This window comes from Macrotis lagotis, chromosome 6, assembly GCF_037893015.1.
Source record: "Macrotis lagotis isolate mMagLag1 chromosome 6, bilby.v1.9.chrom.fasta, whole genome shotgun sequence".
NCBI classification, from domain to species: Eukaryota; Metazoa; Chordata; class Mammalia; order Peramelemorphia; family Peramelidae; genus Macrotis; species Macrotis lagotis.
The window spans coordinates 27399911-27424824 of NC_133663.1; the positions used below are offsets into that span (position 1 = coordinate 27399911).

Sequence of the window (24914 nt, forward strand, 5' to 3'; positions counted from 1 at the left end):
GTGGCATGTTGCCAGGAGTGTTTAGCAGGCCATGTTGCTAAGCTTAACACTTAACCAAAGGGGTATTAATGATTTACAGTAAATGTGGGAAATAAAGTGCTTGCCATTAATGGAGTGAGTTCATCATCAGCTGCCTTCTTTTGACAAAAAGCCAAATGACTCCACAAAACTGGGACTGGAGCAAAAATTGCAGTTCACCATTCTCTGGTGAGCTATTAAAAACAAACCTATGTCATTCAACCCATCATTTCTCTTCTCAAGGTGCTTTCAATGCCTTGCCATTATAGAGTAACTGAGTAACAATAAGAAGGTAAGGAAGTCGAGTTTCCAACTTCTTAATTCCTTTGTGCCTATGTTTCTGCTCTGACTATTAGTAAGAAAACAGCCAGTCATTCCCAGCTTGAGGGCGTAGAGAACCACAAATATGAATAGCAAATAAGGATTCTGGGAAAATGGACAGCTTTACCATCTGTTTTGTTTTCCACCCAGGTACTGATTGCCTCTGCGCAGGACTTTGCATCTTGGAAATCCACCAGTTTTATAGAGCTCTGTAAAAAAGCCTTGTTGCTATGGAGATACTGTTCTTTCACCAGGAATCCTTCCTGAAGGTAGAGGGCATTGGCAAGATTAAATGTAAATTCTTGCCTTTTTGGAAGTATGGCAGAGAGAAATGACTTCAGAGCCGAAAATTCTTCCCCTAAAAAATAATTATAACATTTACTGACATCTTGAACAACATAAAAACAACAGATTTTCAGCCCAGCTATCTAAGCAATTTGATATATACCATAATTCCTTAGACCCTTAGTTATAACTAATACTGCATTTTAAGTTACTATAAATATTTTAAATGCTTCTTTGCTGCAGAAAATGAGTTTTTACAGAAAACAGTTTATGTTGAGGGAGAAGAAAGTGTGTTTGTGGTTTCAAACTTTATCAAAATAAGCCCAGTGTACAACAAAAATATGGCAGAGAGAATGTAGTTCTGGGCCTATACTCAGGAGAAACTAGATTAGAATTCCATTTCTGACACATGAACCATATGTGTCAAATTCTCATTTCTAGAAGGAAAGACGATCTGCTTTGCAAAGCATTTCATAAGTTTTACAGTGCAGTATGACTATTATCATTTACATCAGTCCAAAAGAAACTGTTTAATTCACAAGTCAATTTTGCTCCAACAGTATTAGGAATTAGTCTTTGAGGAACTATTTATACATAACATGAAGTTAGGATCATCACCAAACTGTTAGGCCAATGAATACTTTTCAAAGTCATAAAGTGTCTGCTCATCGGTTGGGGAATGGTTGAGCAAATTGTGTTATATAAATATAATGGAACATTGCAAAATAAACATTGATGACTATGAGTAATTCAGACAAACATGGAGAAATTAAAATGTATAGCAAAAAAACCGGTGAGAATATATATATGCAAAGATTGCAATTATGTCAAACTAAAATAAAACTAGACATTGATCTGGGAATAAAAGAAGAATTAAGAAAGAGTTACTTTGACGCTGGTAGAGAAGTGTGTGGGGAACTACAGGTAATGAGTGGTGTATACAGTATTGAAAGATACTAAAACTGTCATTGTTTTTGCTTCATTCATTTTCTAGACAAAAATGAAGAGCTCATATGGGAAAGAAGGGGAAAATGTTATATCCATAAATTAGTATTTTATAACTACAAAATATATTGGGGTAATTTATTTTTAAAAAATTAAGTGATTCCAGAAGGATCTTTTTTTAAAATTCTGACTTTTTAGACTTTGCAAGGAACTTGTTTGTTTTTTATCTGAGTCACTGCCATTTCTAATTTTCTGAGAATTACAGCATGGCACCAAAACTGAACTACCATAGAAAAATTGCCTACATCATCCTTTTGTGTATATATTTTTTGTGTATATATATTTGTGTATATATATTATATATATATTCAACATATATATATTCAATATATATATATTGAATATATGCACTCAACATAATTCCTTATCATTTAGGAAATTTTTTGTGGTCTGATTTGTGTGCCATGATCATAATTAATTCATCTATTCAAAAATATTGTTGGAATAGGGAGACAAAAATTTGGTCATAGGTATATATGTCAACTTGGAATGAGGTCATAGATCTGTATTTGGGTCCCTGCTTTTTAACATTTATATCATTAACTTGAATGAAAACATGACTGACAAGCTTAATCAAATTTCTGAATGATCCAAAGTTGGGTGGAACAGTAGACACTAGATTGTAGAATCAGTATTTTTTAAAAAATGCCTTGACAGGCTAGACTATTAATCCAAATAAAGATGAAATTTACTATAAATAAATGTAAACTATTACATCTAGGTTCAAAAAATCAACTTAAGCACAATATAAATGGAATATAGTTGAAGAGCAATTAGTCTGAACAAAGTTCTGAAAATTGAATAGATGAAAATACAATAGAGGTCAATGCTATAATTGGCAGGACTGAACACTAATATGAGCCAGAATTTCATTGAGAGAAACATGGATTTCAAGACTAGAGGTATATTAGATGTGAACTTTACCTAGGTTAGACAACATCAAAAATATTTTGTTCATTTTAGAAGGATATTTTTAAGATAGGGGACATGCAAAGAAATTACACAAGATGGTGAAGAACCCTTAGTCCATGACAGACATATATGTATACATATATATGTATATATATATATATATATATATATATACATTTATTTAATTAATTACAAAGTGCTTTCTTTACAATATCTTTGAGAAGCAGGTAAAATTAATACTAATATGCCCATTTAAGAGATAATAAAAAAAATCTCAAAGAAAGACAGTAGAGTTGAAAGTTCATTGGATTGAGTTGTAATTTCAAAAGGAATAAACTAGAAAATGAGATTTTTGAGAGAGGAGAATGGGGAGGACTAGGAGAAACTTCTTAGAGAAGTATAATTTTAGCTGAACATTGAAGAAAGCTAGGGAAGTCAGGAGGTTTGAGAAAGAATTCAAGATGGTGAACAGTCATTGAAAATGAACAAATTTTTGGAAATGGAATATTTTGTGTGAGAAATGGTAAAGAAGTTATTTTAACTAGATCATAGGGTACATGAGGGCAGCTCGGTGGAATAATGGATAGAATGCCTGGAGTCAGGAAGACCCATCTTCATGAGTTCAAACATGGTCTCAGACACTTACTTGCTATTTGACCCTGGATAAGTGACTTGACCCTTGTGGCTTCAGTTTCCTCTTAAGTCAAATGAGCTGGAGAACAAAATGGCAATATCTCTGCCAAGGAAACCCAAATGGGATCAAAAAAAGTAGGGCATGAATAAAAATGACTGAACAATAATAACAAAGTACATGGGAGGGAATAATGTATAAGTAATTTGGAAAGGTAGGAAGAAGTCATGTTATAAAAGACTTTAAAAGTCAAAATCAGATTTTATATTTCATCCTAGAGGTAATAGGGAATCATAGCAGTTTATTTAGATGGAGGTTGTTGATTTCGTCAAAACACCTGTGCTTTACAAAGCTCATTTGACAGTTTAATGGAAGAAAGGGAATGGAGAAAGATTTGAGGTAGGCTAACCAGTAGACTATTGAAATAGTCTTATCTTGAGGTAATGATGGCTTATATCAAGATGGTAGTAGTATGAGAAGAGGGAAGAGGGTGTGTTGGAGACATGTTACAAAGGTAAAATCAAAAAGACTTGACATCAGATTGGCTAAGGGGAACTGAATAAAGATGTCTATAGGAAATTTAATTCAAATTGACTATTAGGCAGGTGGAGTTTATAGATTGGAGGTCAGGGGAGAAATTACAGGGCTAGATAAATAGACCTGGGAGTCATTACATTGAGACCTATGTATGTACAGAACCAATGAGATCATTGAGCAAGATGATATGATTTTTCTGAGGTCAAATTTGAACTCAGATCCTCCTGACTCTAGGGCCAGTGCTCCATCCACTGGACCACCTAGCTGCCCCCCGTCCTTCATTCTTGAAGAAGACCGTGACATCAGGGAGGTGGTGCCACGTTAAGCATGTGAATTGGATTTGAGTGGGGGAGGGGCTGTGCTAAATCTCCTCCAGAGTCATCTGGGTCCAGTGGCAAGATAATATAAAGCCAGAAGAGGACCCAGAAGAGAAACTTAAAGGATTACCAACATAAGTAATCAGGTAGAAACTGGATGAGGATCCCGAAAAAGGAAACTGAGAATTAAAGCCTAAATAGTGCCAACAACTGGTATTTATATTATAGCTTATGAAGTCGAATTTGATCCTCATAACAAACCTGTGATGTAACTACCGTCATCCCCACTTTATAGATAAGGAAACATGCTGAGAAAGGTAACTTGCTCAGCATCATACAACTAAATCATTGCCTTGGGCAGAGTTGGAACCTCCTGACAAGCTCTCTTTTTAAGTAGAATCTCCCACGTGCCGTGTGACTTCATCATCATCATTCTTCTGTAGAGTGTAAAATGAAGAATCCTGAGAGCAGTATTACTAGAAGTGACTTTCATTGAGGTAATACTTTAGAAAAACAAAACATTTTTTAGATTTCATTTCATGCTGAGAAATAAACTCTCAAAGTGTGTAGGACAAATACTCTTGGATCCATTCTACAGATGAGAAAAAAATAAAGTCCTTCCTACTCTGATTCCACTTTCCTACCATGGAGAAAAATCATTCCCCTTTCCTAGTGAATTACAGCAGTCTCTGCTCAACCATCCTTATGTTAGTTAGTTAATAGCATCTTTTGTTTTACTCTCCTTATTGCTTGTAGGCTATATAAAGGGCGAGAGTGACCAGACTACATAACACAGTAGCTGGAAGACTCCGCTACAACTCTTTGAAACTCTAGATCAGTCTTAAAACTTTCTGGAAAGGAGATGGGGTGACAGAATAGTTCCAAAGAATTAATTAACACTCAAGAAGCATTTGGTAGAGTTTGAAACTGATTTCCAGCTATTTTTTTTAATTCAATAGCTTTTGTTAAAGTGAAAAAAATGCAGTTCATAATTACTTGTCTGAACAAATGAATTTATGTCTTGTACTTAGGGCTTCAGAATGTGTGATGGTAAGCAGGCCTTTGATAAATCACAATTCTTGGTAGTAGGGAAATGTCACCAAATAATAGAAATTGAAAGTATATATTTGTATGTCTTAATAATCAGCTTTATAGACTTAATTTAATTTGCAGATAAATGACCAGTATTTAATAAAGATTTTAATGGAATGCTATTGCATGAATCACATTCTAAAGAAATGAAAGTCTATATATTTGATTGTCTAGGAAAGAGGGCTACTCTGCAGCAAGAAGCATGGGGGAAATGAAATGAATGAGGAATAGGAGTACTGGGGTCTGAACCCTGTCTCTGACACTTAACTGCCTCATCTCTAGAATCATAAGACTAATGTTTTCAGAACCTCTGAAGACCCCAGTTCCTTTATCTGTAAAATCAGGCTCTTCTAGCATCAGATCCTCTCATCATACTGATTCTGTGCATACTTCCTTCTCTTTCTTTCAGCTTTTTATTTTACTATCCACCTTCTGTAACATTCCCCAAATCAATTTTTCACCAAGTTTCTTTGAGAATGAAAGATAAACATCTGCCTTTGCACCAAATGAGGAAAATATTATGTTCTCCTCATGAGATAAATAGATGATTTGATAAAAGACCAGACCTAATAGATATCTTCTTATCTTTGCCATTTCTGATCACAGCAAAATAACATCTGAAATCTGGATCTCTTTTTTAAAAAATCTCTCAGTTATCTTAGATAACAGAGTCCACCCCTTCTTGTCAAAAATGAGAAACTGAGAGCTGAAATGATTTTCTTAAAATCAAATATTCTCCAGGTATCTTCAAGGCTACAAACCCAGATCCTTTGTATCTAAACCAAGCTCTTTTCTCTGTTGAACACTGTCTCAAAGTGATCTCTTTGGAAGATCCTATAACCTTTTTATGTCACTGATTCTTGAGTTGCAGATAAATGAACTGTATTTAATAAAGATTTTAAGGCCATGTTATTGAATGAATCACTTTCTAAGAAATGAGGAAATGGGAAATGATTCTCTCTAAGGAAATCTTACCAATTGAATCTTCCTGAAGTCTTAGAGCTTTTCTTATCTGGTTATGGGCCTTTCCTTTGGCTCCCATTTGTACCATTCCCAAAATCAATCTTGCACCAAGTGGGGAAAATATCATGTTCTCTTCATGAGAGGAACAGATGGCTTGATAAAGATCCAGAGCAAATCTGGTATTGCTGTCAGTCAAGAGACTTGAACTGTGAATGAACATGAGGAATGGCCCACAAAGGGTCAATAAGACTCTCCAAACCCAATTCTGCATTATACTCATGCCTGTACAGATAGAATAAAATAAATTAAATGGACAACAAAATACCAAAAAGTCACTTCATTTAAGTCTCAAGGAGAACCTTCCATTTGTAATTGATAATCAGTGATGTGGAACAAAAAAAGGCCCCGTAATTGGGGATTTTCTCAGCATACATCTTAATTTTTAGGAAGAACAAGACTGATATTTTAATATTGTTTTCCTTATAACCACATTTTTGGAAGTTTCTTTTTTCTACCACTCTACTTAGTTTCAACTCTTAACAACCAGATGCTCATGATCCATTTTCCTACCTCCTTTGATTGTAAGCTTCTTGAGGGCAGGGACTGTCTTTTTTATTAATTGTCTTCCAGATAGCACAGTGCCTGGACATAACAGGTGATTAATAAATGTTTATTGGATTAGATTGTATTGGAAGGTTCAATCTATGACTTCATGCATGTAAGACACTTCTGTTTAGGGAAGATCCTTCTACTGCAGATCAGTCACTCACCTATATTCTTAGAGAAGTTTCTGGTGATGACTGAGTACATGTTAGACTTTACTAGTAAATTTCTTGATAACTTTGAAATGTAATATTTCACAAGGAGAGTCCACAATTCTGGAATTTTGTCAGTAGACTTCCACTCAGAATGATGCCTTGTCATCTTCCCACCACATTTGTGAGGTGTTTTAACATCAAATTCCTGAAACACCTTCATTTGGATTAGTTTCCTGGGCTATGTCTAAGGAGAGAAGTGTCTTCAAATGGGTACAAAGTGAGTGGATTCTATATACTACCAACATTATGTAGCTGCAGTTAGACAGTTCATTGGACTAAGACAGCTTGCATATACAGGAAGTTGCAGTATTAGAACTCAAATTATTTTAGAAAATGATACAAGTGCTTACAATGTCTGGATTATCCAGAACATTTTTTATATACTCATTTAAAAATGTTTTTATTTTGGTTATTGATATCTCATGTGGGGAGGAGAAATCTCAAGCCCATGTCAAAAGGAATTTTGTTGGAACACTGAGAAAAGATGCTAAAACACCAAACAAATATTTTATTAAGAATAAATTGATACATATGGTTGTCAATATTACTGTCTTAATGAGAAAACTAAATTGGTCAGAGGAGAAGTTTCACATGTAGCATTTTCTGTAAAAAAAAGTCTGTTTTGACATAATGAGAAAGAGGCTTCTTGTGAGATTTCTGAACAAAACATCTGCTTGCTATTATGCAAATACCTAAAAATGATAAAAATGCTTATAATTCATCCAATATCAACCCCATTAGGGATCTATTTTGCATCCAAGTACAAATTAGAATTACAAACAATGTATTTCAAGTACATATTTTTCTTGCTTGTATTATATTCTGAAAATAAATTCACAAGCATTTCTTTTTTTCCCTTTGGTTTTTGCAAGGCAATGGGGTTAAGTGACTTGCCCAAGGTCACACAGTAAGGCATTAATTAAGTGTCTGAGGTCAGATTTGAAATCATGCTCTCCTGATTTCAGGGCTGGTGCTCTATCCACTGGGCCACCTAGTTGCTTCCAATGCATTAGCATTTCTTATACTCCTACTATGTGCCAGACCTCTAGTCAGAAGAGACCCAAGACACAATGGAAATAATCCCCACTTTCAAGAACCATGCAATCTTTGCTGAGAACAGAAGTAAATACAAATTATAACCCCTAACAAAATAATACTTGTATGAATAGGGTACTTATTATAAGATACATCCTTAGAAGAGACCTTAGATGCCATGGAGATCAAATCTACTGTTTTGTAACTGAAGCAATTCTGAAGCAATATTTGAACCCAGATCTTCTGACTCCAAGTTAGGACTCTTATTTACTACTTCTGTTTCAGATACTTCTAGGAATCAACAAATTGTTCCCTTCTAAAACAATCTTTACTTACCACTGAAGTTGAGGGTGGCAACTGAAGATATCTTTATTTTCATACTGTATAATTTGGTGAAAGGTCTTGATTCAACAGCCTTGAATCCAACTTTGCTCTCTAATTTCCATAGTGAAATTCATTACAATGAAAAGGTAATCCATTAAATGTCAAAATTACAATAATGCTCTCTATACCCACTGGAATTCCAACTTTTCTCAATCCTGATGAATCAACCCATGCGGTGTTATCATATCCATATGCCATACCCAAGATATTTCAGGTATAAGCTCCATCTACTTACCTTAAAAAATGTCTGATGGTTTCCCACTGGATGTCACGGTTAGAATGAGCTTCCTGGGAACTGTTCAGAGCCTGGTTCTGTAAAAGGGCAAGAGCAAATACATTTATCTCGAAGGTTACTTGATTAATTTTTTTCCCAAACTCACAGCAGGTGTTCAAGAATTCTGTTATGAGAGCAGTAAATGATAACATTAACTGATTACCCTTAAGAGGTGGAAGAACTGATAGAGAAAATCATTTCATTAGGCAATAAAAGGAATAGTATTAAAAAAAGGAAAAAAAAACCCTCAAGACTCAGAATCCATTGAACAAATGATACCATTATTCTTCATTCTGTTTAAATTATAGCATGATTGGAAATTGAATTTGGAAGACTATGCAGTTAGTTCTGAATCAAATGAGTAGCTTATTCTTGTGGTTCCATATAGGAATTTAACACATTCCACATGGATGCCATCATCAATATTTAACAACACCCATGAGGAAATTAATAGGGTAGAACTGAGTCTAACAGGGGATACAGTATGACTGTGTTTAAAAGAAAAGAAATTCTACCATTAATTGAAAGTCCAACTATAGTTGGACTACAGGTAAAGAGAGTGTGAACAATGACCCTGAGAATTTTGCCACCTTATCTTTCTAATGATCCTATTATATTATTGATTCATGTCAAACTTGCTAGTCACTATATTTTTGCACATGGTAGTCATCTATTTTTTAATCCATTCATTTATTCATTAACACATCTATTTTTCAGATAAATTATTATATAGCCATCACTCCAATATAGTGTACTTATTCATTTTAATTGAGATATATAGTTGTATGCCCAATTTATTAATATCATGTTATCTTTTCTCTCCTGAGTTTTTGAGAACTTAAATCTGCCATCTGACATATTATCTATATCTCTTAACTGTCTCCTTACGCTTGCTTCTTCTGCACATTCTCAATGATCTAATAGTACCTGTCTTCTTCTTGCTATTCATCTCATACATCACCTTATATCATGGTTCCTTATCTCTTCACTGACTGTTCCCATGTCTATAATTTTCTCCTCCACCATTTATACCTCTTGACTTCCCTGGCTTCTTTTAAGTCCACTTCAAATCCCATCTCCTACAGGATGCTTTTTCCAAACCTCCTTCTTTTCCCTCTCAGATTACCTTCTATTTGAAATTTGAATCTCTAGCATTGAATCTCTAGTACAGTTATTCATATGGTCTCCCCATTAGACTGTGAGCTCCTTGAGGGCAAGGATGTGGGGGTTTTTTTCCTTTCTGTGCATCTCTAGCCCTTCATACAATTCTTAGAGCATGTGGGTTTAATAAATGTTTATTGACTGACTTATCATCTTCCAATTTTATCAGCATGTTACCCATGCATTGTCCAAATCATTGATGAGGATATTGAGGAAATAGTGTGGGAGGATGAAAAGAACAGTGGCCCTGGAGACAGAGGACCCGAGTTCAGATCCTTTGTCTGCTGTTTACCGTTTATGTATCTTCAGAAAAATCACTTAAGCTCTGAGCTTTGATTTCCTTATTTGAAAAATAAGAATAGACTGCTTCCAGTCAAAGTCATTAATGAGCACAGAGTCAAAGACACATGTCAAGGACGTTCAACTGATGAATTTTCTACTATGTGCAAAGGACCATGTTAGACACTGAGGACATGAAAACAAAAATGAAACATTGCTTCCCCTCAGGGAGTTTATATTATTCTTGTTTTGTCATTTTTCAGTCATGTTCAAGTCTTCATGACACCATTTGGGGGGTTTCTTAGCAAAAATTCCAGAATAGTTTATCATTTCCTTCTCCGGTTGACTTTCCATATGAGGAAACTGAGGCAAACAGGTTTAAGCGACTTACCCAAGGTCACAGAGGCAGATTTGAACTCAGGAAGATGAACTTCCCTGACTCCAGACCTAGTGCTCTATCCAGTGTCAGCTAGCTGACCAACTATAGTAGGAGCATGCGACACCACAGATTGAGTTACCACAGGATAATTTGAAGAGAAATGAGTTGGGGCAGATGAGAAAAGGTTTAACTTAGAAGAGGGTAACCGAGCTGACTTTGAAAGAAGCTTAGGATTTGGAGAGTCAGGGATGCGTTCAAGCTGGGATGTAGTTTAAGTGAGAAACAAGAACCCCTATGTATTCTCTTACTATTTCCCTTTTTGTTGTTCAGTCATTTCAGTTGTGTGTGACTCTGTTTGAGGTTTTCGTGACAAAGATACCATTTCCTGCTCAGGCTCATTTAACTGAGGAAACTGTGACCATTTCCTTCTCAGCTCATTTTCCTGAGTAGGAAACTGTGACAAATAGGATTAAGTGACTTGCCCAGGATCAATGAGTTAGTAAATGTAAACTCTAAGAATGGATTTAAACTCAGATCTCCTTAACTTCAAGTCGGGACCTCTAATCACCTTATCACTTAGCTACCCTTCTTTCCTATGTATTTTTTATTCCTCTATCCAATTTCTCCTTGCTCTTTTTAGTATCTGTATTTCTTTGTTTACTTGAACCATGTGTGATTTATTCATGAACAAAGCATTTGTTTAGTATTTTCTGTGTGCTGTTAGATACTGTTAGGCATCAGTAGGGGGGACACAAAGACAAAAACAAAATAGCCTCAGTTCTCCAAAACTCACATTCTATTGATCCCAAGGGAGTCTATTGAGTCATTCATAGATGATCAAGGTCTTTGGCACAATGATAGGTTGATGGTGACACAGTCGCAATTTCAATGACATTTATGGACTTGGTAGTAGCTTCTAAGTCATTCTTGGAAACCTGGAACTAAGATCTGTATTAATAAATCTTCCTGCTCTTTCCTTAACCCTTAAGTAACATTAGAAAATTTGATGGAAGGTATATCCTATGGTATGGTATGATATGGTATGGTTTAGGTGAACAATGATAGATGCTTCTTGCTTGTAACATAGTGATAGCACATAGAAAGCCATAGCAGTTCAATTAGTATCCCTAATTGTGATAACCCTGGGAATTGTTATACTTGCCATAGTCTCTCTGCTCCTGTTATGAGGTAGGGAGAGCACACGTTGACCTTCCTAAGTCAGTATGATATTTCATAAAACCTATCACAAACACTCAAAGTATCTAGATGATACAGCAAATAGAGTGCTAGGCCAGGAATTAGGAAGACTCATCATTCTGAGTTTAAATCTGGTCAGACACTAGCTAGCTTTGTAATTCTGGACAAGTCACTTAACCTTGTTTGCCTCAGTTTCATCATCTGTAAAATGAACTACAGAAGGAAATGGCATATCACTCTAGTATCTATGTGACCCCCCAAAAAAAAAAAACCCAATGTGGTCATGAAAAGTTAGACACTATTGAAAAAACAACCGAACGACAAAAATAAACCACAAACCCTTGTTATAGAGTCATTTAAGACAACCTCTATTCTTGACTAATTGGAGAGCTTCAGCCTACTACCAAATAATTCATTTAATAAGGTTCCTGGAGATTTAGAGTTAACATTACTGGGAAACTATCATTAATCAAGACAAAGAGTGCATCATTCAAACACCATTTGGGGGTATGGGACAAGGTAGCATTAATAGTGATTCTACAAAAAAAAATAGTGATTCTAGACTTGTTCTCTCATTTTGGTGTTTCTAGAAACTTGACATTGCTGTAAAGGTTTATGAGCAATGTAAATATTGCGAAACTGAAGTACCATGAGAAATTTTATCTCCCATGGGAAATTTTATGCCTGTTCAGTTTGCTGTGATTATACGTTGTTAATGTGGTGCTTGTTAAAAAGTCAGTCTTGTATTTGTTGTTCAGTCATTTCAGTCATATCCAACTCTTCCTGGCCCTGTTTGGAGTTTTCTTGGCAAAGATAATGGAGTAGTTTGGCATTTCCTTCTCCAACTTATTTTACAGATGATAAAACTGAGGCAAACATGGTCAAGTGACTTGTCCAGGGTCATCCAGCTAGTAAGTGTCTGAGGTCCTATTTGAGCTCAGGAACTTATACTTTTTTGACTTCATACCTGGAATTCTACTTACTATGCCACTTACCCTCCTCCCTCAGTCAATCATCAAGAATTTACTATGTGCTTACCATATAAGGCACTGAAATATATAACGAAAGACAAAAGGATGGCCTTTTCTCTCAAGATGATCACATTTTAATGGGGAAGAAAAACAAGTAACTTGGTTGACATCTGAAATAAAGGCACTGATAAGAGGAGATCAGAGAGAGATGAGAGAACATTTGAGGCAGGGGTTAAATAATAATTAATAGGCACAGAGTTGAGGGATGGAGAATAGATGTAAAAGAGCAAGTAATAATCAATGTAGCTGGATCACAAAGTGTGAAGAGTGGAATAAGCTGTAAAACTGGAAAGTTAAAAAGGGGCCAGATTATTAAGTTCTTTAAATGTCAGATAGAGGATTGTATATTGATCTTGATGATTAGAGGGAGTCCTGTAATTTACTGAGTAAATGGTCCGACCTTCACTTTTGCTGCTAAGAGAAAGATGGGGCAGCTAAATGGTGAAGTAGATAAAACTTTGATCCTAAAGACAAGGAAGATCTGAATTCAAATTTGACCATAGACACTCACTAGTTTTGTGATTCTAGGAAATTCACTTAACTGTGTTTGCCTCAGTTTCCTCATCTGTTGAAGGAGCTGGAGAAGGAAATGGCATATCACCCTTGTACCATTGTCAAGAAGCTCCAGGGACAACTATGTGGTGAAATGGACAGAGGACCAGCCTTGGAGTCAGGAGAACCTGAGTTCAAATTTGGTCTCAGATACTTAATACTTGCTTAGCTATGTTGCTCTTGGTCAAGTCATTAGACTCCATTGCCTTGCAAAAAAACAAAAGAAAAAAGAAAAAGAAAAGAAACTTCAAATGGAGTCACAAAGATTAGACATAACTGAAATGAAATTTAAAAAACCAATTAGGGAAGGATGATTTTGAAGTAAAGAGATACAAGTCTTTCAATTATGAACTAATATCACTCATCATTTTTATCTTTGCCGTTTAATTCAAAAAACTAAAAATGTTCAAGTTGGACACCTTGTTGAAGGGTTTATCATTGGATTGGCAGTGACACTATTTAGTCTGTTTCTGTTGGAGTTCCTGCAACCCCAGATCTCTAAGGAGGAGCTTACCTGTGACTTATCTGCCTTCTGGGCGTCCCTGGGTCTGTTGACCAGTAACAGTTTTGAGTGAAGAGTCAAAGAACACTGGAGACAAGGAGAGTGTATGCAAGCAGTCTTTATTGTGGTGCATAGCAGTTACATCTTGGAGCCCCTTTCTCTCTCTCTCCTGCCCCTCCTATTACCCCCCTAAGTCTGCCTGGACAGCACATGAAGCTCTCATGCACCAAAGCAAAGGGGTCAAACAAGGAGAGCCTTACCAGCATGATCTGCTTCAAACCCAACCCAGTGATTCCTGGAATAGAGTAATGGGAATAAAGAGAATGCCTTGACCAAACAAGAAAACGCAGTTCTGAGTCAATTCCTCAAATAGTGCTATTAAGGTGACATTAAATGAGGCATTCTAGATTAGTTGTGAGCACATTCTTCTCTAGATGACTTTGTAAGCTACTCAGGTAAACTGACCATTTGGAAAACTGAGAGAGCAAGCTCGAGACTGAGAAGATGATGGATGCCATTATATAAGCAAGGGAAGTTTCAACTCATGTAATTGTGGGTCAACAATCCAAAGAAAGGTTCTCATATTTAGCCATAATAGACTTGCCACATACTTATTCTCTGTATGGAACTCTAATCCTGTGACGAGGCAGTGTCAGTGAGCTTGCAATTAAGGCAATGAAAGAGAATACATGGAAAGATATAGGGCACCAGTCCCAGTGCCAAAACAGGTGAACAAACATCTTTGTTTTCTAGAATATACCTTCTTTAGCACTGTCACAGACTGATTTTGACACGTTAGCACTATAACACCTACAACTGTTCTTTTTGAGAGACCAAAGTGATGTTCTTTCCCCAAACAGGGTGACAAATGTGGGTATGAGAAACTATTGAGACTCTCCCATAACACTGAGGATCCAATTTCAAGGTAGGAAAGAGTGCTGCAAATGAGATGCCTCTATACGATTAACCTGGCTACATGTCTACTCTCTACCTCTTTCTACCTCGCTGACCTGAAGCAAATCATTTAAACTCTGTGGACCTTAATTTCTCTTATCTATAAAAAAAAAAGAATGTGAATTAGATTACCTTTAAACTTCCTTGCAGCTTTAAGTCTTTTATCAGCCTACATAGTAAATCCTAAAGGAAGTGTGCAGATAGGAAAATAATTGTAATCATAAAAATAATTGACATAGTTCTCTCATTTTTGCAGAGTCCTTTCTAGAGACATTACCTAATGTGATCCTCTTAATAGCTTTGTGAGATACATGCTACAAATTGTGTCATAGCCATCATTGTACAGACAAGGAAATAGACTCAGAATATCACTTCCTGAGATTCATACAGTTAGTAAGAATAAGAGGGAAGATGTGAATCCAGGTCTTCCTAACTGCACATTAGAACTCAGTAACCATTACGCCATGCAGTTGACTATCATCTTCTTCATAAAAAAAAAAAACATAATCAAAGCTTTGTATACCAGCTTAAAGACATGCTCTGATGGAAGGTATTTTTTACAATCAGTCCTCTTTAGCAGGTGGAAGAGCCATAAAAATAAATGTAGGGTTAAGATGATCATAATTTATCTAACTCTCCTTGAATCATCTGTTCAAAAGGAGAGTTGAGATACTTCTCACTTTTATTGTGACTTACAGACTATTCCTCGACCCAGGTCCTTAAAAGATGTTTCCTCTTTCAATATCCATTCGAACCACTTGAATTACCCCTTCTCCATTCTTGTTTGTGTTATCATCTGACCCCCACATCATTAACTGTATTTTTTCAATAACTTTAACACTCCCCTCAGGGTTTTCCTGACCACCCTTAATATTTACCATAATCTCTGGAAGCTCCAGCTCTTAAACTTATAACTCTTATAATCTTGCCATGCAATTTCTCTGTCTACCCCGTTCTGAAATGGAATGCCTTAGCCTTGTTCTTTCAGATTATACTATCTCCAAGATCTGCTGCTCTGGAATTCTACTCTTCAATCACAATCATTTTGCCACTGTCTCCTCCTCATATATGGTAAGTCTACTCCTCACTGAGATCATGACTAATATCTATTCCCCAAAGTCATCTCCTCCACTCTGGAAAGCAGCCTTTCCAATCCAGCCTTGGTGGTTGGTGCTTATTGCATTAGTCTTTCACTTTTTCATCCCAGAGAATATTCATGACCTTCTACCATTCTCAAACTTTGAATTCTAATTCTTGAGTGTCCTACCATTTAATTTCCATGCTCCCACTCCCAGGTTCATGAAAATTATTGGTTGATGAGAGGAAATAGGAATAATTTCACCCACTAATTTTGAAAGGAAGAATTTCAACTGGAACACTGCTCCTGCCTACTGTGTCTTTATTGACTCAATCTCATTCAAAAGTGGAGCTGCTCCAAACCTGATCTTCCCTCCCCTTTTAATTCACCATATCCCTGCCCCCAAGTTCTACAGTGAGTTTGTCTCCCTTTTCACAGAGAATGTAAGATCAATTGATAGGAATTCCCCAGTTATCTTCCACAAAATTTTCAACTCTATTTCTGTCTTATAAGAGTTTAGTTTACAGAGCTGCCAGAATGCATAGATGGATGGAATTCTACACCAAGAAGGCCCCCTCCAATGAAATAATAGATCCTGACTAAGCAGCAATAACGCACTTAAAATATATTGTGATATATCACTACTGGAGTTTAAAATCCATCACTTGTTAGAATGTAAATTCCATGAGAGTAAGAATAGGTTCTTGATTAAACTTTTTTATCTTCTCTATGCTTTTGTTGCATTCTGCTGCTTGATACAGAATTTAATGAATTTAAAAACAAACATTTTCTCCCCAAAACAATTTCTTAAGAAAGAAATATAATTAATGGCATCAAAATTTTTATCTCTATCTCCTTCTTCAATGTATTTACCAAAATGACACACACCAATTAGTCTCAATTGATTACATATCAATAAAATGAAGACAGATAATTAGAAATTTTGGTCTAATTTCAAACTGACAAATTTCCATACAATAGGTATATCACGGTGTAACCAGGCATGGTTGCATACACCTGGAATCTGCTTCTGGAGAGGATGAGGTTGATGCATTGCTTGAGTCTGGGAGTTCTGAACAGGTGTCCACACTCAATCGGGTACCAATATGGTGAACTCCCAGGATTATAGGGCCACCAGTCTGCAAAATGGGGACTAAACTAGTTCAAATCATGAAAGAAGGAAGTCAGAGACTCTATGCCGATCACCAGTGAGATTTTGCCTCTCAGTGACCACTGAATTTCCAACCTGAGCAAGTTAGGAAGTTCAAAAATGAACTAATAAAGAGAATATCACTGTCATTGAAAATGATAATAATTGCCCTAGAAACAGATTATACTGAATACTAGGCATAATCATGTTTAGAAGGCCTGAACATGTGTTCAAGTCATATCCCTGGTATATGTTTGCTGTGTGATGGAGGGTGCAAGGATATGAGTATTGGAAATGGGATTTATATATTAACAACAAGAGATTAGGTTCAGGATTACATGGAGTGAGCTAAGCATTGAACAGTCCAGATGTTATTAATGGCTGGAGATAAGGCTGCTGGAAAAGGCATAATGTTAAGTGGGTCCTCCTTCAACATTTGATCTTCTTAAAGATGGAGATGTGGTCTGAGAGCCAAAGAGGTCAGTTGCATAGTTATCAGAAGTAGGAAGATGTGTCAGAGCCTGCGCAGAAAGTCAAAGTGTTATACTTTCTTCAGAAAAGATCCTGAGAGGGGACAACCTGGAAATTGAGAAGGTCCTCCGGCAAAGCCCATTTGGAGTGGGAGGCAGGCAGTAAACATCTCTTGGCCCCACTTATGGTACAAAACAAGACCCAGGAAGCTGGTATGCCCAGTGTTAAAGAGCCAGCAAAGACAGACAGAAGGTCTTGTTCCCTTTGCTTATAGAAATCAAGACCTGATGGAAAAAAGCAACATTTCCCATCTACAAAAAGCATCAGTTTAATTAATAGCCATGGTGGAGCAAAGCATTTTATATAATGTTTAAAATCATTTATTTATCTGCAAAACTTTTCACAGACCCTTTTCACACTTACCAATGCCAGAGGAATAATTCATCTGCTGACCTTGGTCCTGAACTGTTACTGATGCTATAGGAGCCAAAATGAGGCTGTTAGGTGTACTATTGCATTAGAAAGGAAACATGGAAGAGACTTAGCACAAGAGCAGAAGATGGAATGTGGAGTTTGGAGAATCCTCCATTAGGACTTTGGTTGGAATAAACCATAGATTACATGAAAGGCAGTCCTTTGAATTAGGGTCAGAATGAGGAACTTGAGAAATAGCAATATCCAAAGCTCTTAGAAACAGCTTGAATATGTTTGCAGAGGAAGGGATTTGTGGATGCTACTTTTATCTTCCTTCACAGAACAAAATTCTTCCTTACTAATTTACTCATTTCTTCTAAGTACATTTTTAAATTTTCTTCAACCCTGGCATGGAATAAATTTATATGATTTCAAAAAAGAGTGAGACCTGCATTGATCCCTCCCCTTTCTCCTCTCTCTCTGTATTTATTTTATATATCATATATGCATATATTATGTAAATAATGTTATGTGTTTATATCATATCATTATATGTGCATGCCTGTGAGTGTACACAGTAACACACAGAGAATTTGTGGCACTCAAAATAGGATCTCTATTTTTTCTATATTTGAATCATAAATAGTTAATCTGAATCTGAAAGATGATCATTCAGCCAACATGCCTCATTCTTGCTTGGTGGCATCAGCCAACATTCATCAATGCATGCCCCCATTATGAGATCATGTCTATGCATTAGTGAAGTCACAGGATGATTTATTCAGGAAATGGCCTTTTCCCCCTTTCAGTGTGAAACAAAAGCTACACTTTCCTTTTAAATTTGTTTGATGAAGTGCATCTTCGAATACCTGTGGGATAGGACAGCTTTCTGCAGAATATGCTTTTTTTCTGGACTGTTTAAGAAGCCTTTTAGCATCCATGACTTTTTCTTCCCTGCTAATTATAAATACTTCAAATAAGGCAGCGTTAGGATCTGAGTCTCTATTCTCAGTTCAAATTCAGGACACTTTCCATTGCACTCTTTTTTCTATCATGTTGCTACCAGGCTCCTGGTCACCCAAACTCTGCACTTCAAAATTCTCCTGGACTCATCCCTATCCCTTGCCATCCCACATGTCTATATCCAATCATTCATTGAAGCTTGGCAATTGTTCTTGCCCAATAATAACCACTACCCTTTATATGGCACTTTAAGTTTTGTAAATGATTTTACATAGGTTATCTTATCTGTTTCTCATAACAACTCAGTGACATAGGCACTATTTAACTCTCATTTCATAGTTCAGGAACCTAAGGTTTAGGAGAGATGTTAAGTGACATGGACAGTTAGTAAATGCCTAAGACTGGATTGGAAGTCAGAGCTTTCTGACCACAAGCCCAACACTCTCGCCACTTCACCAGTGAGCTAACTCAAAAAGCCTTTATAGTGCAGGTCTTCATCATCACTTTCCTGCCTTATCACTAATTGCCATTTAATTGGTCTTCTTGTTTCCATTGTTTCCCTTCTCCAACCACTTGGTCAGTCAGACAAAATAGTATTCTTAAGTATAGGGCTAGATATCACTTCATATCTCAACAATCTTCCTGTTTCTCTATGCCATCCCAGATACAATACAAATTCCTCAGACTCCCATTCCAGGACTTGCAAAATCTGGCTTGCATTTTCTTTACTAGTCTTATTTCTAGTACTTTTCTCTCCACAATCCCTCATATTTGATTCATAAATAATTAAGGTGAATCTGGAAGGTGATCATTTAATCAATATGCCTCATTCTCACTTGGTGGATCAATCAACATCCATCATACATACCATATGATTTTTTCCATCCAGACTGGTATCTCCACCGCCCCCAATTTATAATCTGCTTAGTATAGTGGATAGAGTTTAATAGTTGAATCCTTGGTTTGTAACCAGGAACAAATTCCTTAATACTTTAAAACTCAATTGCCTCAACTCTAAAATGTATATGATAGGAATTACATTTATGGCACCAGGAAGTTATAAGAAGAAGATAAGAAAATACAAATGCAACTCTTAAAAATACTCTAAACAGAGGCCGTCATTCTAATGAATTAAGTATATGCATTGCCAAGATTTATCCATACATTGCCAACACTGAACATTGTTGACTTAGCACTAATTCTTCATCCACTTATGACTTATGTGATTTTGATTGTCACCTCATTGATCCTTAATTTTCTCATCTATAAAATGAAGAATTTGGATTAGATGACCTTTAGGGAAACCTTCTCTCTAGGCTTATAATCCTATTACTTTACACATAGTAGGCCTTTGATATATTTTTAACTTTATGTCCCATAATCATCTCCTTCAAGACTCAGTTTATCCTTGAGTGCTTCTCTCACCTCAGATATCTAGTAATCATCCCTCTAGGTACATGGTTTCATACACAGTCTCCTCCCCTGTCTGTCCATAAGAGACTCTAAGTTCTTTAAAGGGAGGGACTATAATTTTGTCTCCATTTTCATTCTGCTCAGCCCAGAATGATGCACACAGTAGGGTTTTAATACATGTTAGTTGAATTCACTTTGAATAAATCTGATGCAAATTTTATCATATAAAATGGCTGCTGAAAAGCTCTGTATATAAAGATGCAATGAAAGAAGCAAGCCCATCTATCATAAATAGGAAAATCATTCATTAGTTCTATGTAAGCTTTGTGGCATCTTGATCTCGATATTTAGTTTCATTGGAACCTGGGTACGCACTGAAGAAATCCCAGTGAATTCGTGTTATGTCCAGATGGCCAGTGTCAGCATTTTAAACTAAGTTGTTGTTTTCTTCCTTGAAAAAGGACCAAAAACTGTGTTTACTTCCAAACTTAAAAAAAAGTACAAGCAAAGCAAATATTCTTGTCAATGAAGTATTTGTTGCTCAAATTTATTCTTCAGGTTAAGGTCACATAGGTTTTAAGCAGTTCTCTTTAAACTTGTTTTGTCTGTCCCAAAGGATGAATAATTCACTGTGAAAAGAAAATAAAGGTACCTTAAGAAACTATATAATGTAAATTATATGTGTAATTATAGTGTAAAATTACGTGGACTATTTTAAAATTACAGTGTAGCGTGTACATAGATATAAATCTAGAAATAAATATATATGATTTTCTATCATTCTATATGGAGCCCTATGGTGGAAATATCCCTGGATTTGGATTCAGAGGACCTAGATTCAAAGACTCAATCCTACCACTTTTTAAGTTATCTGAAGTCATTAAAAGATCTCTAGGCCTCAGTTACCTCATTTGTTAAATAAAAGGGACACTTAATTTAATGATTTCTATTGTGATATTTTGACTCTGGCTATGCCATTAAATTATCCATATGATCCTGTGGAGTACATTTATCCTTCTTAGATGTTGATTTCCTCTTTTGCAAAATGAAAAGGAGGAAAAGACTATGTCCTAGACCTCTACCACTCTAAATATAAAATTTTCTTATGATCAAATTATTGGTATATACTAAAAATAAAACACATAAACATCCCATCAAATGAGATGAGTTTTTATAATCCCCTTAATCAACAAATCTAGTCCTTGTAAGAAGGGGAAAGATGAGGAAGAAGAAGAAAAATAAGAAAAGGAAAATAAAAGAAGAAGACCAAGGAGGAGAAGGAAAAGAAAGGTGAGGAGGAGGAAGAAACGCATAAGGAAGAATAAATAGAAGAAAAAGAAGAAGAAGAAGAAGAAAAGATGAGGAGGAGGAGGAGGAAGAAGAGTGCTTTCTGATTTGCACAATGCTTTACATATGAGGTGTCTCATTAGAGTAGTAGAAACAGCTGGGTATAGAGCCTGACACCATAGGTTCAATCTGTGGTTCTCTTGGGTCAACTGTGTGATATTGGGCAAGTCATTCTCCTCATCTGTTCCTAAGGTTCTTTCAATTAGTAAGTCTTATGAACTCCTAAGTGCTTCCTGATAGTCTTCAAAACATTGATTGGGGTGATGACAAAAACCCTAGGTTTAGAATCAGAAAACTAGGCTTCAGGTAATAGCTTTGGTACTTACAAATTGGATGATCATGGATGAGGGTGGCTACTCTATTTGAAGAGACTAGGGATAAACCCCCTTCGACCTCTACTTCCTAGCTATATCACTATGGAAAGGTCACAATCTTTTTTAATACTGTTTCCTCCTCTATAAAGCTAGAAATCATCATCCCTACATCATAAAATTGTGAAGGGGGGGGAGTGTCTTGTAGAATTTAAAGGGGTATTCAAGCAGGAGTTACCATTATTTTATAGAATCATATTTGACATATAGTTCTTTACAATTGGTAAGGTGATTTATATACATTGTATTGATGAATCTCCTAATAACTCTATGAGGTATTGTCTTATCTATCTTTTACAAATGAATAGCCTGGGGCGCAGTGAGATTGGGTAATGTGTCCATGGTCATTCACCTGTTTAGTGGAAGAGGCGGGATTAGGGCCCAGGATTTCACTTTCCCTGGATCTAACCCCTGTTCCACTCATCATGTGCTATGGTTCTTCCATTGACACATTGTGTTTAAATGCTTTGGAAAATCTCAAATGATCATAACACTGTCACCTGTTATTTTTCCCCATCCTGGGGTGCTTTGGTTTTTTTGGGGGGGGTTTGTTTTCCAAGTACAAATACAAACATCATCTCCTGAGGGAAACTTAGCCTTTTAAAATCACTCATATCGATATATTAAGGAGGTAAATATCTACCTCATTCTACAAAAGAGCATCAGATGAAAATCTGAGGCTGATCTTCTTTTATTTATGCCCTAATAAATAATTATTAAGTGAATAGATTATGAAAGAAAGATTCTTTCATCATTTTCCTGGACTTGTAGAGATAAGCATTATTTTTACAGATGCTGTAATTAATATTGGATTTAGATTTGGGACCAGATCTTGGATTTCATTGGCATAAATAACTTTCATAGAGAAAGTCACCTTTATTGGCATGTTGCTATATTTTCACCTACTTGCTTTCTTTAAGAGTTGTCTATAGGAGGGGTGGCTAGGTGGCATGGTGGATAAAGCACCGGCCCTGGAGTCAGGAGTACCTGGGTTCAAATCTGGTCTCAGACACTTAATAATGACCTAGCTGTGTGGCCTTGGGCAAGCCACTTATAACCCCATTTGCCTTGCAAAAACCTAAAACCAAAGTTGTCTATAGGCAATGAAAGATAAATTGAGAGGTACCTAGGATTTCAGCTGAACCTAGGATTTCTTTACTCCATAGAAAATTGTATACTACACCAAGGTTTCTTAAACTTTTTAGATGCCATGGGCCCCTTTCATAGTCTGGTGAAATCTATGGACCCTTCTTAGGATGTGTTAAAATATATAAAATAAAATACATGCATACCTAAGAATCCAACAAGAATAAAGTGAAATTATCAAAAGTTTAAAAACTTTAAAAACTCATAGATCCCACTGGACCTTGCTGCCTTTCACTTTAAATAATAAACAGTAAAATTTCTTCTGGTGAGAGGAACATGTGTTCCAACAAAATCTTTCAAAATCCCATTAGAAAACCTTTTAAATCCAATTTCTTTGGAAATTCAATGATACTTTATAGCATGAAAATCTTTTTGAATTCCTAAGAAAGAAATTTGGAGGTTGAATTCTGAAATGTAGCTTGCATAAACAAATATGTGTCAGTTTTGTCTTCCCTATTAGAATATAAGCTCTTTGAGACTGTTTTTGTTTTTTCTTTATGATCCTAGCATTGAACGTCATGAGTTCATAATAAAAGATTTTTGATTGATGGATATTCTCTTGCTTGGTACTCATAAAGCACACAACCAATGTCATCTATGTCACAGACCTCATAGTAAGATCATTGCTAGTTTGATCACAGAGATATTTTTTGTATGGGTGAGATTCATGTTCAAGGAGAGATGAGATCTCTGAAACCTCACAGTAGATTTTTATCATGGTGCTCCATGTTGTTGCATGGGGAAGTCCAAAAGTAGTCCTGAGTTTACTAGCTCCCTTTTAAGTGCTTATTTGAGAAACAGATGGCTTAGTGCATGGGGCCATAGACATGCAGTCAGGAGGAACTAAGTGAAAAGTCTGTCTCCAAATAATTGTTATGGATGACCCCAGACAAGTCCCTTAGTGTCTCTGTGCCTCAATAATCTCATCAAAAGAATCCATTTGTTCTAAGATTGTTTCCAGTTCTAAATATATGGATTTATGGATCTTCATTATGCGGATTATATGGATCTTAAGTTGACTTAAGAGTGATTCAAGGACTAATAAAAAAAAAGTATGCTCCTAGAAAATAGAGAAATGTTATGATCAGAGTTAATAAAATAAGTAGGAAGCTGAGTCAGTAGAAGGGAACCGATCATGTGACTTGAATGCTGAACTTGGAGTCAAGAGACCTTCACACCCCTATTGTTTACTGGTAGTCTCTAGCTATGCACATTCCAAGTTGATTATACTAAATACATAACCTCCTTATCTCATATAGTTATTTATAAGATCAAGTAAAGAATTTTGGGTGGCCCAGAAGATGTAGTTAAATTGTAAGTTACTGCAGCATAGATATGCTAGAATAAGCTTATAATCATTAAATAATAAAATGAGATTATGCTACTTAAATAATATATTAACATATAATAACTAAAACTATAATAGCTATTAAAACATAAAATTGTATTAACTTTTGGGATGCCCTATATATATTGAGTGTTTGGTGAACTTTCATATTCTATGAAAATAGTTATGCTTTTTGTGAACTATATCCTTTTTTCATAATGAAAATTAACTCTGGTGGCATGTTCAAGTCACAGAAGCAATGAGTACCACATGTGTTAAAAGGTAAATAGATATTTATAGTGGGAAGCCTTGTATTTGCTTATATCTTGATGCTTAAGGCTAGAATATCCCAAATGAAATATCCCCCACTCCCTCCTTCTTCCATCATTAAATTTCTTAGTGAGCATCTAGAAGGAACAAAGGATGAGGGGTGAAAAGCACCACCAAAAATAATGAAGTGAACAAAAAAGAAAAGACCTTTTACCAATATCCGGGTAATAAAGCACATTGACCTTCTGGATTCTTTTTCTTTGTGTGTATGTTTGCATGCTTATACATGTGTGAAATAAGCTTCTTACCCTCTGTAA

General features: G+C 35.9%; 1 protein-coding gene across 1 annotated transcript in view; it reads right to left on the reverse strand.

Annotated features, from left to right (window-relative positions):
* The window catches only part of SERPINI2 (serpin family I member 2), a 58385-nt gene extending 39889 nt beyond the window's left edge, over positions 1-18496 (reverse strand). Inside the window, exons 1-7 of the mRNA XM_074192723.1 lie at positions 18442-18496; positions 17770-17823; positions 16716-16864; positions 13706-13780; positions 8554-8630; positions 6094-6287; positions 467-697 (exon numbers count right to left, since the gene is read on the reverse strand). Coding sequence (XP_074048824.1) covers positions 467-697; positions 6094-6287; positions 8554-8630; positions 13706-13780; positions 16716-16864; positions 17770-17823; positions 18442-18496 — 835 coding nt within the window. The remainder of the gene's footprint in view (positions 1-466; positions 698-6093; positions 6288-8553; positions 8631-13705; positions 13781-16715; positions 16865-17769; positions 17824-18441) is intronic.
* Between the last annotated feature and the right edge of the window lie 6418 nt (positions 18497-24914).